At 42.3% G+C, this 13,770-nt stretch overlaps 1 protein-coding gene across 2 annotated transcripts in view; it reads left to right on the top strand.

The window, feature by feature from the left end:
• The window catches only part of CLCN2 (chloride voltage-gated channel 2), a 101,682-nt gene extending 98,074 nt beyond the window's left edge, over positions 1-3,608 (top strand). For both annotated transcript variants that reach the window (XM_030216501.1, XM_030216502.1), the window contains one exon: positions 1,206-3,608. In XM_030216501.1, the coding sequence (XP_030072361.1) occupies positions 1,206-1,397 (192 nt within the window). In that variant the 3' untranslated portion in view covers positions 1,398-3,608. The remainder of the gene's footprint in view (positions 1-1,205) is intronic.
• The last annotated feature ends 10,162 nt before the right edge of the window (positions 3,609-13,770 follow it).

The raw sequence follows: 13,770 nt of genomic DNA, 5'->3' as shown, positions 1-13,770 counted from the left end.
TCGCACTTTGAATCCGCAAATCTGGCACCTAATTTTCAATGGGAATATGTTGTGTTTTCCCTTTGAAAATTGAGCTGGGAACAGGAAACCCACAGTCTCTTGACCCTTTTTTTTTGTGGGGGTAGATTTTTCTTTGAAAATGGCAGGCACAGACCTGCACATACAATCTAAATGCATTATTTTCTGAACCCATCACAATGAGAACGACAGGTGGAAGTATTTGTGCTGTAGAACAGTTCATCTACTTTTCACACATACAGTGTGAACGTGCTGATGAGGAAATGGTGGAAAATATACACGTTCCTCTTTGGAAATACACGTTTTTTTTTTTTTTGGGGGGGGGGGTTTGCAGTGCCCAGAATATCCCCCCCCCCCTTTTGAATCTGTGTGTCCCCCACAACAATTCTACATGAAAATAGCAGCATGCAGAAATTTACGCAAATCTATGCACATAAATATTGCTATTACATGTGGAATTGTTACAGTTGTCTTCAGATATAACCAGTAGCATAATGTCCTTTAATACCAAACTGAGTCAGAAGGGAGGAGTGTCCTCGTCTACCATGCTGGGACACTGGGTCAGAGGGAGGAGCATCCCCTATCACCAGGCTGAGACACTGGGACAGAGGGGAGAAGTGTCCCTTAATAGCATGCTGAAGTATGGGGTCAGTTGGAAGAGTTTTCCACAAAACTGTGCTGGGTCACTGGGAGAGAGGGTAGGAGCATCCCTTAACACTATACTGGGTCAGAGGGAGGAGCATCCCCTATCACCAGGCTGAGACACTGGGACATGCTGAAGTATGGGGTCAGTTGGAAGAGTTTTCCACAACACTGTGCTGGGTCACTGGGAGAGAGGGTAGGAGCATCCCTTAACACCATACTGGGTCAGAGGGAGGAGCATCCCCTATCATTAGGCTGAGACACTGGGCCAGAGGGGAGGCGCTTCCCTTAACACCATGCCTAGGACTCTGGATGCATGTCCCTGTCATGTTGAGAAACTGGGTGAGGAGGAGGAATTTACCTTTAGACAGTTGTAGAATCCCAGGGTGGTACTGGATTTGAGGAAGGAGTGGCCCTTAACATCATGCTTTGTTACCGGTATAGTGGGTCAGAATGGATAATGAAAACTGAACTGGTTTTCACCATAGACATAGAGTATATGGAAAGAATTTGTTCTCCATTGTAACCTGTTATGTTTTAAACAGCTGAGGAAAGCAATAGAAGGCTCAGTTACGGTGAAAGGTGTGAAAGTACGGCCTCCACTGGCGAGTTTCCGAGACAGCGCCACCAGCAGTAGTGAGACAGAGACAACAGAAATGCATAGACTATGGGATCGACGAGAGCGACTCTCTCTGCCACGGGAGTCCAGTCCATCAGATACCATCAAGTGCCAGTGAAGATAGACAGGAGAAGACAGAAGCCAGAACACTGTGAGAAGGAAGAGAGAGAGGACAACCCCGATCCTCTGCACTGAGTAACTTTTTTGCACTAAAATGAACAGCTAATACGAGAGAGAGACCAAGAGCATATTAGAGTCAGGCTCTTCCACCAGGGACATTTTGGAACGAGGGTTCTCCGGAGCCCCTCAGAAAGTCTTGCTGTTTCTGTGTATGGTTTGAGAATATTCATTAGTGTTGAGGCTCTTTCTGTAAGAAGACCCTAACCAGGTCCTCATCAGTAGAAGACGCAGGACAACTCCTTTCTCTTTCACACACATTCACAGTGGGGTTTGGTGACACGGACAGAACATAGCTCTCTGTGCATGTGTAATCCATACCCTTCTTGAGCAAGAAGAAGTGGCCCTTACATGGGTCTCTATTGCTTTGGAAAGGAGAGAAAGCTCACCCTAGGGCTATTTTTCAAAGTTGGTATTGGATTCCTTAGCTAGATGTAGATACTTTTCATTGAGTGGAGGCACAGCTGAAGGAGTAACCCCCACACCATCCCACACTCATTAAGTTTAATATCTATGGGAACACCTTCCACCCCCACCCCACACACTCACAACCCACACCTATTAAATATAATGTCTACAGGAACACCTCCCCCCACCATCTCAAACTCATTATGTGTAATATCTGTGGGAACACCTCCCCCCCCCACACACACACAACCCTGACACATTAAATATAATTGCTTCAGGAACACCTTCCCCCCCATCTCAAACTCATTAAATGTAATATCTACAAGAATACCTTCTACACCTCTCCCCCCTCTAGCACTCATTAAATACCCTTTCTCCCCAATATTCAGCCAGTGGTGGGCAACACTGTTGATGTCTTCGTTGGTGTTAAACGTGGATATTCAATTCTGGACCATATACGGCCATTGGCATTGAAGATCCGGGTTTTTTAAATCTGGCTGGTGCATGTCTGGTTAACTTGATATATAGAGGTAAAGATAGGACAACTATTTATGAGCTAACACTGGCCGGATAGCTCTGAAAATGTGGAGCTAACTGGACTCCACCTCTGGAACGCCCTCCAACATAGCCGGCTTGTAGTTTGGTGCTAACCAGCTATTTTCAGTGAAAATAACCAGGTTAAGTGCTGCTGAAAATTACCAGATATCCACCGACAAGTGAATTAACCAGTTGGCAGCCATTCCTGGCCGGTTAACTTGCATTGGATATCGGTCGGCCTATGTCTAAAGGGAATCTACCTAATCCCTCGCTTATTAAGGGGAAAAGTGTCAGCAGTATAAATAACTGGCACTTTGAGGAGCCAACTTTTAAGTGCCCAAATTAGTTCATTTTTAGCTGAATTTTAGGAACTGACAGGTCAATATTCAGCCTCTAAAGTCAGCATTGTTTCATAGTTGCTGGCTATGGATATTCAACACTGCTTTCTGGGTACCAATATCCAGTCCAGCAGCGATGTTCAAACCACATGTCAGCACCAGTTTCATAAAACTGAACATCCAGGGGGAGCAATTAGGGAGCAAAAGTTAAAACTCTTAACTTTTGTTTTGGTTCTTTTTGAAGTGCTAAGCATGGAGCCCCCTCATTTATTCCTGCAAACCCTATGGCCAAACGAGCAGTTAAATTACACTTATGCCTACCTCGGAGCTGGTGGAAATGCTGTTGTTCAGATTATTTTTAACATATGCAGCTATTGCCATTCTAGAATCAGAAATATATGGATGGTAGTCAGGTCCATCAAAATGACATTACTGTAAGCATTGGCTTTTCTGCAATAGCTACATGTCGTCGGTAGGTAACACTGCTGTTCACACACCGCTTCTAAAATGACCCCCTCCATAAAGTTAAATACTTAGTGTGTTGAACAACAGCACTGTCTCTGCCTTTTAATCATTCACAGAACATAGACTCCAAAAGTAGACATTCGGATTTTGAAAGGGGTAGATTTAGATGTTCATGTGTAAAGGGCTTTTATAACATATGTATGGAAGTGTGTGCCTAGTTTTCCATGCTTTCTAGGTACTCCTGGGTGTGTAGTGTGGAAGCAGAGTTAACAATATACCTCCCTCTCACCCCATCTCCCACCCACCCCATAAGTTGATCTTTGATTTATATTATCTCTAGTCAATGAGGACGAAGATGTTGTAGATTGAAGTAGATTTCCTTTTTTTTTTTTTGGCTTTTTTTTGCAACAAGGGATGTGCCTGATTTATTTATTTTAGGAAAGGGTTTATTTAAATTCTAATTTTGTATTGCTTGGAAAACTGTTGCTTTATTATTATTATTATTTTTTCTTAGCAGAGAGGACGTAGTTTAAATTTCTCTTTAAGGAGCTTCTTTGCTTGCTTGCTCTAGGATTTCTTTTTTACCTCCATTTTTTAAGGAGACATGACCTAAATAACCTCATTTGAAGTCCCTGCACTTCTGAGGCTTAGACCTTATACAAAACAAGAATGCAGCTACTTTAGCCCAGGGGCATAGCCAGACTTCAGCGGGAGGGGGGACCAGAGCCTAAGGTGAGGGGGCACATTTTAGCACCGCCGACCCCCCCCCCCCCCCCCCCGCCACCGCCAACTTTGACGACCCCCTGCCGATGACCTTCTCAATCCCCCTCCCGCCGCCAACCCTGCCCCACCATCGCCGTGGGCTACCTTTGCTGGCAGGGGACCCCAATCCCCACCAGCCGAGGAGGTCCTCTTCTTCCTCCGAAGGCTTCATTCTGATTAATTTCTTTGATTGGGTGAATGAAGAGTTGGATCGATCAACAGCGCTAGATGTGGTTTAGATTTTAGCAAAGCCTTTGATATGGGTTCTAAAGTGATGACTGGGTTAAGAACTGGTTGAGTGGAAGGCGACAGAGGGTAGTGGTGAATGGAGCTTGTTCCGAGGAATAAAATGTTACCAGTGAGTGCCACAAGGTATGGTTCTTGGGCCGGTTCTTTTTAACATTTCTGTAAGCAATATTGCTGAAGAGCTGTCTGGTAAGATTTGCCTCTATGCAGATGATACCAAAATCTGCAATAGGATAGACACCCCTGGTGGAATGGATAACATGAAGAAAGACTTAGCCACCAAATTCCAGACCATTCATCTAGCTTTGCTAAGATTTAACACTAAAAATGCAGGATCATGCATTTGGGTTGCAAAAATCCAAGGGAACAGTACAGTTTAGGGGGTGAAGAGGTGCGGGACTTGAATGTGATCGTATGTGATGATCTTAAGGCAGCCAAACAGGTAGAAAAGGCGACCGTGAAAGCTAGAATAATGCTTGGGTGCATAGGGAGAGGAATAGACAGTAGAAAAAAGGAGGTGATTATGCCCTTGTATAAGACTCTGGTGAGACCTCATTTAGAATACTGTGTACAATTCTTGAGACCGCACCTTCAAAAAGATATAAACAGGATGGAGTTGGGCTAGAGGGCAGCTACTAAAATGGTCACTGGTCTTCATCATAAATTGTATAGGGACAGACTTAATACCTCTATCATATCTCCCCTCTCTCACCTTTCTTCCAAGATATACATATTGGGATCTTTAAGTACCTAAGTGACAAATGCACAGGAGGTAAGTCTCTTTCAATTGAAAGGAAGCTCTGGAACGAGGGGGCAGAGAATGAAGGTGAACAGGGATAGGCTCAGAAGTAACCTGAGGAAATACTTCTTCATGGAAAGGGTGGTGAATTCATGGAACGGCCTCTCGGTGGAAGTGGTGGAGATGAAAACAGTATCTGAATTCAAGAGAACTTGGGAGAAGTGCAAAGATCTCTAAGGTAGAGATAGGGAGAGTAGATGGCATGGACAGGCAGACTGGATAGACCATTTTTTTGTTTCTATGCAGTTACCTTGTGAAGCAACGTTGTAAAGGAATGTGGGTACACGTAGACCAATCCTCAACAAATGTCAAGATGCCAGGCCACTGGTCATGGATCCCAGGATCTGCCTACTTTGAACTTCTGTGCGGCACTACTGCCTCCTTGCAGCTGTTCTCTGTACTCACCCAACACTTGGTTGAGTGTGAGACGCGAGGTGCCTGAATTCACATATGGTTCTCATGTAGGGTTTACCAGATACCTCCAGGTCATGGAGGACAAGCTGAGCTGTTTCTGGTGTTACTTTCATTTTGACACTATTGCAAGAATTTAGATGCCATGAAAGTTGATCCTCACAAAGTGCTGTGTGCCTACCAAAAGCTGCTGTTCAGTACAGTGGCTATCAGTGGATGAATAATCACAAGCCCGCAGCAGCCAGCATGGTCAGGGGAAGGGTGGCTAGTTCAAACCGGCTACTGCTGACTGTGGCTTGCTGGTTGAGGGTGGGGAGGAGGGAAGGCTGACTGTGTTGTAAGGTTGGGAAGGAAAATGGTAGGAAGAAGGGTGATATGGGGTTGAGCAGGAGACCAATGGGGACAATGATGGGGTTGATGGGTGAAAGGCAGGATAACTAGGGAGAGTGATTGGGTGGAGGGTTGTAGTTCCTAAAGCTTTGAAACTTTATCCCTAAATGTGTAATATTAACAGTGTAACTTTATAACAGAAGGAAAGATATACAGGCATATATACCTAACATTGTAAATGACAACAGCTAAAGACCTGAAATCTGCCCAATAGTCATATCAACTCATGGTTAAACCAATAATGAATGTGGCATAAATACTTGGTCTTTCTTTGGCATTTCTGGGACATAGACTGTAGAAGTCAGCCCGGCATCCTCCCATTCCAACTACTGGAGTTGTCAAAGCCCTCTCCAGCACATCCTAAACTGTCTTTTGCCATATACGGGACAACACCTAAGTACCTTTATGAAATTTATTTTCCCACCTGTTTCAGAGAGGACTAACTTTTCTACCTATGTTTGCATGGATACATGTGTACATGGAGGTGCAAACATTAATACATGCATACCCCAGGCAGTTTTGCAAGCACCAATTTCTGCAATTAGAACACTGCTTAAAACATTTTTTTTTAAACCCCCAAAGTACCCTAAAGGATAATGTAGACATCTTGTATTTCTTGCCAATTTGTCAAGGATGAATAGCAGGAATTGTTTTAAGGAGAAGGCTTCTCTTCCTACACTTCCCCAAGCTTTCCTCAGGAGCCTCAGTTCTTGCCCCTATGCACAACACCCCCTGCACCCCCACACCCTCTCGCAAGTGGGACAGAGCCCAAAACTCCAACCCTTGCTGTTTCAACATGTCTCTTGGCTAATGTGATTGTGTTGCTAATGTCATACTGCCACCATGTAAATAGCAAAGGATTTTTATATTAATTTAACAAAAAGAATTTTTATTAAATGAAAAGTATATTTAGCAATGTATAAAGATTTGAGGGACTTGAAGTGTGTCTATACTTTAAAATCAAATAAGCAATTCAATCCTAAGGGCATCTTTCAGCAATGGAAAGTGGATCCAAGTGAGGAAAATAGGCAACTTCATGACACTTCACACTTCCCCCCCCCTGTACCAGTCTCATTTTACAAAAGCCCTTTTTTGTGAGTTTGTAACCAGGTCGATGTGTGAAAGTCTTCCTCAGCACTATTTAACCAGCCAACAAGGCCACTGATCAGTTAAATGGTGCTTAACCAGCTGATATTCAGCAGGGGATAACTGGCTATCACCCACTGAGTATCCCTGGTTAGTGGCTAGCAGAGAGCCAGTTATAATATCCCGATATAACCGGCTAGCCATTGATTTCTAAAACTGGTTTAGTGGCCATATTTGCCCGAGTGAAAACTTAGGATATCTTTGGCCGGTTTAAAGACAACTGGCTACATCTGGATATTGACTTAGCCAGTTATCTTTAAACTGGTCAAAAATAAACTGGATAATCAATGCTGGTTACTGGAAACAGCCTGGCATTAAATATCCAGGCTCAGCCGGTCTAACTCCCACAGTCTGAATATTACTCCCTTTAAGCAACCTGGGTTCTCATTGTCTACAGGTGGAGAGGGGGAATAAGGACTTGGGGTGGGGGAAGGAATATCCCAATATTGTAACCTGGAAGTTAAATAGGGACGGGCCACAATTCAGACCAGTGCCTAGTTTGCTTGGCGGCTGAAGTTCGAACAGCCTTTTTGCTGTTCTAACTTTACTTGCTTATGTAACTGGTTAGCAACCTGAATATTGCTGCTAACTGGTTAAGTACATCCTTCGGACTTCCCCAGCACCAACTGGACAGTACAGGGCTGGATACTGCTGATACTTAGCGACAATGTCCAGTTCAGGGCTGCTGACAGTTGGTAGTTAACAAACATAACAAGCAGAAGTGTCCCCTTAACAACAAACCACAACAAAGTGTACCCACAAGAAAAAGTAGGAGGCAGCCCAAATGTATATCCAATCAGTGGGTCTATTAAAATAATTTCAATGAAATGGACTTGATGCAGTGCTGCGTTTCAGCGCCTATAGCACCTGCCTCAATGCTACGGACCATTGTTTGAAGAGGAATAATCTTCGCTATAGGGTTCATTTTCACTCCTACACAAGTAGAGTTGTTTTTACAGAATTACATATACGGACAATGACTAACTATTTGCTGTTCCGAAAATCATTGAAGATTTACTTATTTAACAAACATTTGACTGATTTCTGATATGTTTTAGACTTGTCTTATTAATTTGTTGAAACCCACTTTGATTCTTCTGCAGATATAGGCGGGATACAAATACATGTATGATAAAAGTGTAACTAGGGAGAGAATTCCTCAAAAGAAAAACATCAACTCTGCTAGAAAGTAGCGTTTAATTTCCAAGAGGACAAGAAAGGAGATGGGAGTTGATATACTGCCTTTCTGTGATTATGATCAAATCAGTTTAAATATTATATACAGCTACTTATTTTGTAGCTGGGGTGGTGGAAGGTTACGTGACTTTCCCAGAGTCACAAGGAGCTGCAGTGGGAAATCAGTTTAGTTCCCCAGCTACTCGGGCCTTTGCACTAGGTAACTCCTCTACTCCTGCAGAAACCTGCAATTTACTACCTTAGGAAACTGGAAGACTGAGCATCCAAATGGCAGATGAAATTTAATGTGGACAAATGAAAAGTGATGCACATTGGGAAGAACAATATGAATCATAGTTACCTGATGTTAGGGTCCACCTTAGGATTTAGTACTCAAGAAAAAGATCTAGGTGTCTTTGTAGACAACACGCTGAAATCTTCTACCCAGTGTGCAGCAGCAGCCAAAAAAGCAAACAAGATGCTACGAATTATTAGGAAAGGGATGGTAAATAAGACTGAGAATGCTATAATGCCTCTGTATCGTTCCATGGTGTGACCTCAACTTGAGTATTGCATTCGGTTCTGGTCGCCATATTTATAAAAAGATATAGCAGAATTAGAAAAGTTTCAAAGAAGAGCAACCAAAATGATAAAGGGGATGAACTCTCATATGAGGAAAGGCTGAAGAGGTTAGGGCTTTTCAGCTTGGAAAAGAAACAGCTGAGGGGGATATGATTGAGGTACTGAACATTTCCATGTCTTGGTTCAAATGATAATTTAATCTCAGATTATTTCAGATTTCTATATGCAGGAATTCATTTTCAAAATTGCTAAACAGACTGCAATCGATGCAGAACACAGCAGTAAAAAGTTATTTACAAGGCCAAAAAATTTGATCAAGCTACACCATTGTAGAAAGATTTACACTAGCTACCAGTTGGCGCTCGAATAGAGTTTAAGGTGGCATACATAGTTTTAAAGACCATCCATGGTTTATGCTCAAGCTCCCATACTCATTATCTATTCCCTTTTTTAGGTCTTCATCTCATTTTTGTACCACATTGAACTTAGGTTTTCCTACTGTTGAGTATATTTTACTCAAGTTCTTTCATGATAGTTCATTTAGTTGTCTTTCCGGTAGGATATGGAATTTGATTTCAGCATCAGTATAACGTTAGGAGTTACGGATCAAGAAAGGGATCTGGGTGTCGTCGTCGACGATACGCTGAAACCTTCTGCTCAGTGTGCTGCTGCGGCTAGGAAAGCGAATAGAATGTTGGGTGTTATTAGGAAGGGTATGGAGTCCAGGTGTGCGGATGTTATAATGCCGTTGTATCGCTCCATGGTGCGACCGCACCTGGAGTATTGTGTTCAGTACTGGTCTCCGTATCTCAAAAAAGATATAGTAGAATTGGAAAAGGTACAGCGAAGGGCGACGAAAATGATAGTGGGGATGGGACGACTTTCCTATGAAGAGAGGCTGAGAAGGCTAGGGCTTTTCAGCTTGGAGAAGAGACGGCTGAGGGGAGATATGATAGAAGTGTATAAAATAATGAGTGGAATGGATCGGGTGGATGTGAAGCGACTGTTCACGCTATCCAAAAATACTAGGACTAGAGGGCATGAGTTGAAGCTACAGTGTGGTAAATTTAAAACGAATCGGAGAAAATTTTTCTTCACCCAACGTGTAATTAGACTCTGGAATTCGTTGCCGGAGAACATGGTACGGGCGGTTAGCTTGACGGAGTTTAAAAAGGGGTTAGATAGATTCCTAAAGGACAAGTCCATAGACCGCTATTAAATGGACTTGGAAAAATTCCGCATTTTTAGGTATAACTTGTCTGGAATGTTTTTACGTTTGGGGAGCGTGCCAGGTGCCCTTGACCTGGATTGGCCACTGTCGGTGACAGGATGCTGGGCTAGATGAACCTTTGGTCTTTCCCAGTATGGCACTACTTATGTACTTATGTACTTATGTACAATGTTTAACTGTCTGTTATTTTGAAAATTATTGAAGACCTATTTGTATTTTGGTATAGAAATGTGATTTGTTTCTTAATAAGTATTTTATATGTGTTTTTAGGGATGTAATTTTTGTAACCCACTTTGATTCTCTAGTACAAATAGAAGAAAGACAGGCCCTGCTCAAAGAGCTTACAATCCTGCCTATGTTTGTGCAGCGCTGCGTACGCCTTGTAGCGCTATAGAAATGCTAAATAGTAGTAGTAGTAGGATGCAAATGCTGGAATGCAATGGAATGAAGGTCTATAAAATCTTGAGTGGTGTAGAACAGGTAAAGTGAATTGATTTTTCACTCTTTCAAAAAGTACAAAGACTAGGGGACACTCAACGAAATTACATGGAAATACTTTTAAAACAAATAGGAGGAAATAGTTTTTCACTCAAAGAATAGTTAAGCTCTGGAACTCGTTGCCAGAGGATATAGTAACAGTGGTTAGCGTATCTGGGTTTAAAAAAGGTCTGGACAAGTTTCTGGAGGAAAAGTCTATAGTTTGCTATAGAGACAGACATGGGAAACCCACTATTTGCCCTGGGATCGGTAGCAGGAATGTTGCTACCAATTGAGTTTCTGCCAGGTACTTGTGACCTGGGTTGGCCACTGTTGGAAGCAGGATACTGGGCTAGATGGACCATTGGTCTGACGATTGAGCCCTCTCCTATTATTACTGGTGTTCCTGTCTTCTCTTTATTTTATGTTACATAAGCATTGCCATACTGGGACAGACTAAAGGTCCATCAAGCCCAGTATCCTGTATCCAATGGTGGCCAATCCAGGTCACAAGTACGTGGCAAGATCTCAAAACAGTAAAACAGGTTTTATGGTACTTATCCTAAAAATAAGCAGTAGATTTTTCTAAGTGCATATTGATAATGGTTTATGGACTTTACTTTTAGGAAATTATTCAAACAGTTGTTAAACCCTATTAAGATAATTGCTTTTACCACATTCTCTGGCAATGAATTCTAGAGTTTAATTACACATTTGAGTTTGTTTTAAATTTATTCCAGTTTGTTTTAAATTTACTACTTTGTGCTTCATTGCTTGCCCCCTAGTCCTAGTATTTTTGGAAAGAGTAAACAGACACTTCACGTCTACCTGTTCCACTCCACTCATTATTTTATAGACCTCTATCATCTCTCCCCTCAGTCATCTCTTCTCCAAGCTGAAGAGCCCTAGCCACTTTAGCCTTTCCTCATGGGGAGGTTGTCCCATTCCCTTTATCATTTTCATCGCCCTTCTCTATAGCTTTTCTAATTCCACTATGTCTTTTTTGAGATGTGGTGACCAGAATTGCACACAATATTCTAGGTGTGGTTGCACCATGGAGTGGTACAAAGGCATTATAATGTCCTCATTTTTGTTTTCCATTCCTTTCCTAATAATATCTAACATTCTATTTGTTTTCTTAGTTGCCACACACTAAGCAGAAGGTTTCAACATATCATCAACAATGATACCTAGATCCTTTCCCTGGTTGGTGACTCCTAATGTGGAACCTTGCATCACGTAACTATAGTTCGGGTTCCTCTTTCCCACATGCATCACTTTACACTTGCTCACATTAAACATCATCTGCAATTTGGATGCCCAGGTCTCCCAGTCTTGTTAATCACTTACTTTTCTTATAATTTTCTAATCCATTTTCCTGCTGCTGCTGAGAGATCTTATGCACCTGGCCTAAAGTCACTTTTCCCACTTGATTTATTAAATTGACTGGCTACCTTGAAGCCACCTGAGATTTATTTCCAGTCCTTGAGGTCATAATATTTCTAGGATTCTTTGTTACTCACATGTTCTATGATGTCTCAATTTCCCTCAGCTTTCCTGTGACTCATAAGCTCTATGATGTCACAGTTTCCTCAGGATTTTCTGTCACTCACAAGCTCTACAATGTCACAGTTTCACCAGGATTTCCTATCTGTCACTGCTATTCATTCTTTCATTCTTTCTATGATGCCGCACTGTCCCTGAGATAACTTCCTGCTCACAAGCTGTGTGATATATCATATAATCCCATGATTCCTTGCAACTCTACAAATCTAAACAAGAACAGAGATGAACATTTATCAGAGAAAGGGGTAAAAGTCTCTGGGATATGGGATGAGTTAGATCATGTGCAAAAAGGGATAGGGAAATGGGACTTGATATACTGCCTTTCTGAGGTTTTTGCAACTACATTCAAAGCGGTTTACATATATTCAGGTACTTATTTTGTACCAGGGGCAATGGAGTGTTAAGTGAGTTGCCCACAGTCACAAGGAGCTGCAGTGGGAATGGAACCCAGTTCCCCAGGATCAACGTCCACTGCACTAACCACTAGGCTGCTCCTCCACTCATTCCACCAATAAGAGCCAACCTCATCAGTGATGTCACAATGGCTTGATTGCCCGATACTTGGCTCACTCCTGAAATTGTGATGTCATAAGGGAAAGGGAAATGGGACTTGATATACTGCCTTTCTGTGGTTACATATCAAAGTGGTTTACATAGTATATACAGGTCCTTATTTGTACCTGGGGCAATGGAGGGTTAAGTGACTTGCCCAGAGTCACAAGGAGCTGCAGTGGGAATCAAACTCAGTTCCCCAGGATCAAAGTCCACTGCACTAACCACAAGGCTACTCGTCCACACACTGAAGGTGCCAAATTAATTGACAGACGACACTGTAAAGTCCAAATCTTCATTCCATCCACTGACTCGACATAGGTCTGTGTTTCGGCCAAAGACCTGCCTCAGGAGCCTCTATTGGATGTGTTGGACAACAATGTCAGAAAATATCAGCATATAATAAGTCTATCAAACAGATACTGGATTCACAGATCATAAGTACATAAGTATTGACATACTGGGAAAGACCAAAGGTCCATCAAGCTCAGATCATCACATTGAAACTGCTGCTGCCTCATTTATAAAAGCTTAACTGCCCCACAATCAAATCATTCTGAATGTTTTCAATGTGTTGATCTGTGAATCCAGTATATGTTTGATAGACTTATTATACGCCAATATTTTCTAGAAACAGAAGAGAGAGGTAGGGTGGAGATGAGACAAGGAGAGCCCAGTTGTACAGTACCTGTGATCACATCCGAGTCCAGACTCCAGCTCCTGAAGGTGATTTTGGGTAAAGAGAACAAGAGGCTCTCAAGGGAAAGTGAGTGTATATGTATCTTTTGTAATCTACTGATTTCTGAACATTTTGTTTTTAATCTGCTCCTTAACTTAATGTTTAGTAAAGTAGTGGTTCAGAACACACCCATGCCTGGACTTAAATCTGTGGACGTGTTTGTGAGTGGAGAAAGAAGAATTGATCCTAGGTGTTCTAGTTATCCTGAATGCACTGTTCCCATCCCAAGACCCAGGACCCCAACGAGGTAAACTTGAATAAAGACAGTGTTCCCTGCTAAGATGTGACCCTGGTCTCTTAGCCTGCAGAAATAAGAGACAGTAGAGGTTGCATATATACAGGGGAACCCCGATATAATGTGCCCTGAAATAATATGAATCCACATATAAAGTGATCATCACTTGGCTCCCCCTTTTTTTTGTTACAAAACAGCTCCTTTTGCAACTGATCAATTTTTGGTTCAATTGTGTTCATTGACCCCGCTATAGC

This window comes from Microcaecilia unicolor, chromosome 10 (assembly GCF_901765095.1).
Source record: "Microcaecilia unicolor chromosome 10, aMicUni1.1, whole genome shotgun sequence".
Lineage (NCBI taxonomy): Eukaryota > Metazoa > Chordata > Amphibia > Gymnophiona > Siphonopidae > Microcaecilia > Microcaecilia unicolor.
The sequence above is the reverse complement of the archived record's forward strand: the minus strand, read 5'-3'. Positions and strand labels throughout refer to the sequence as shown.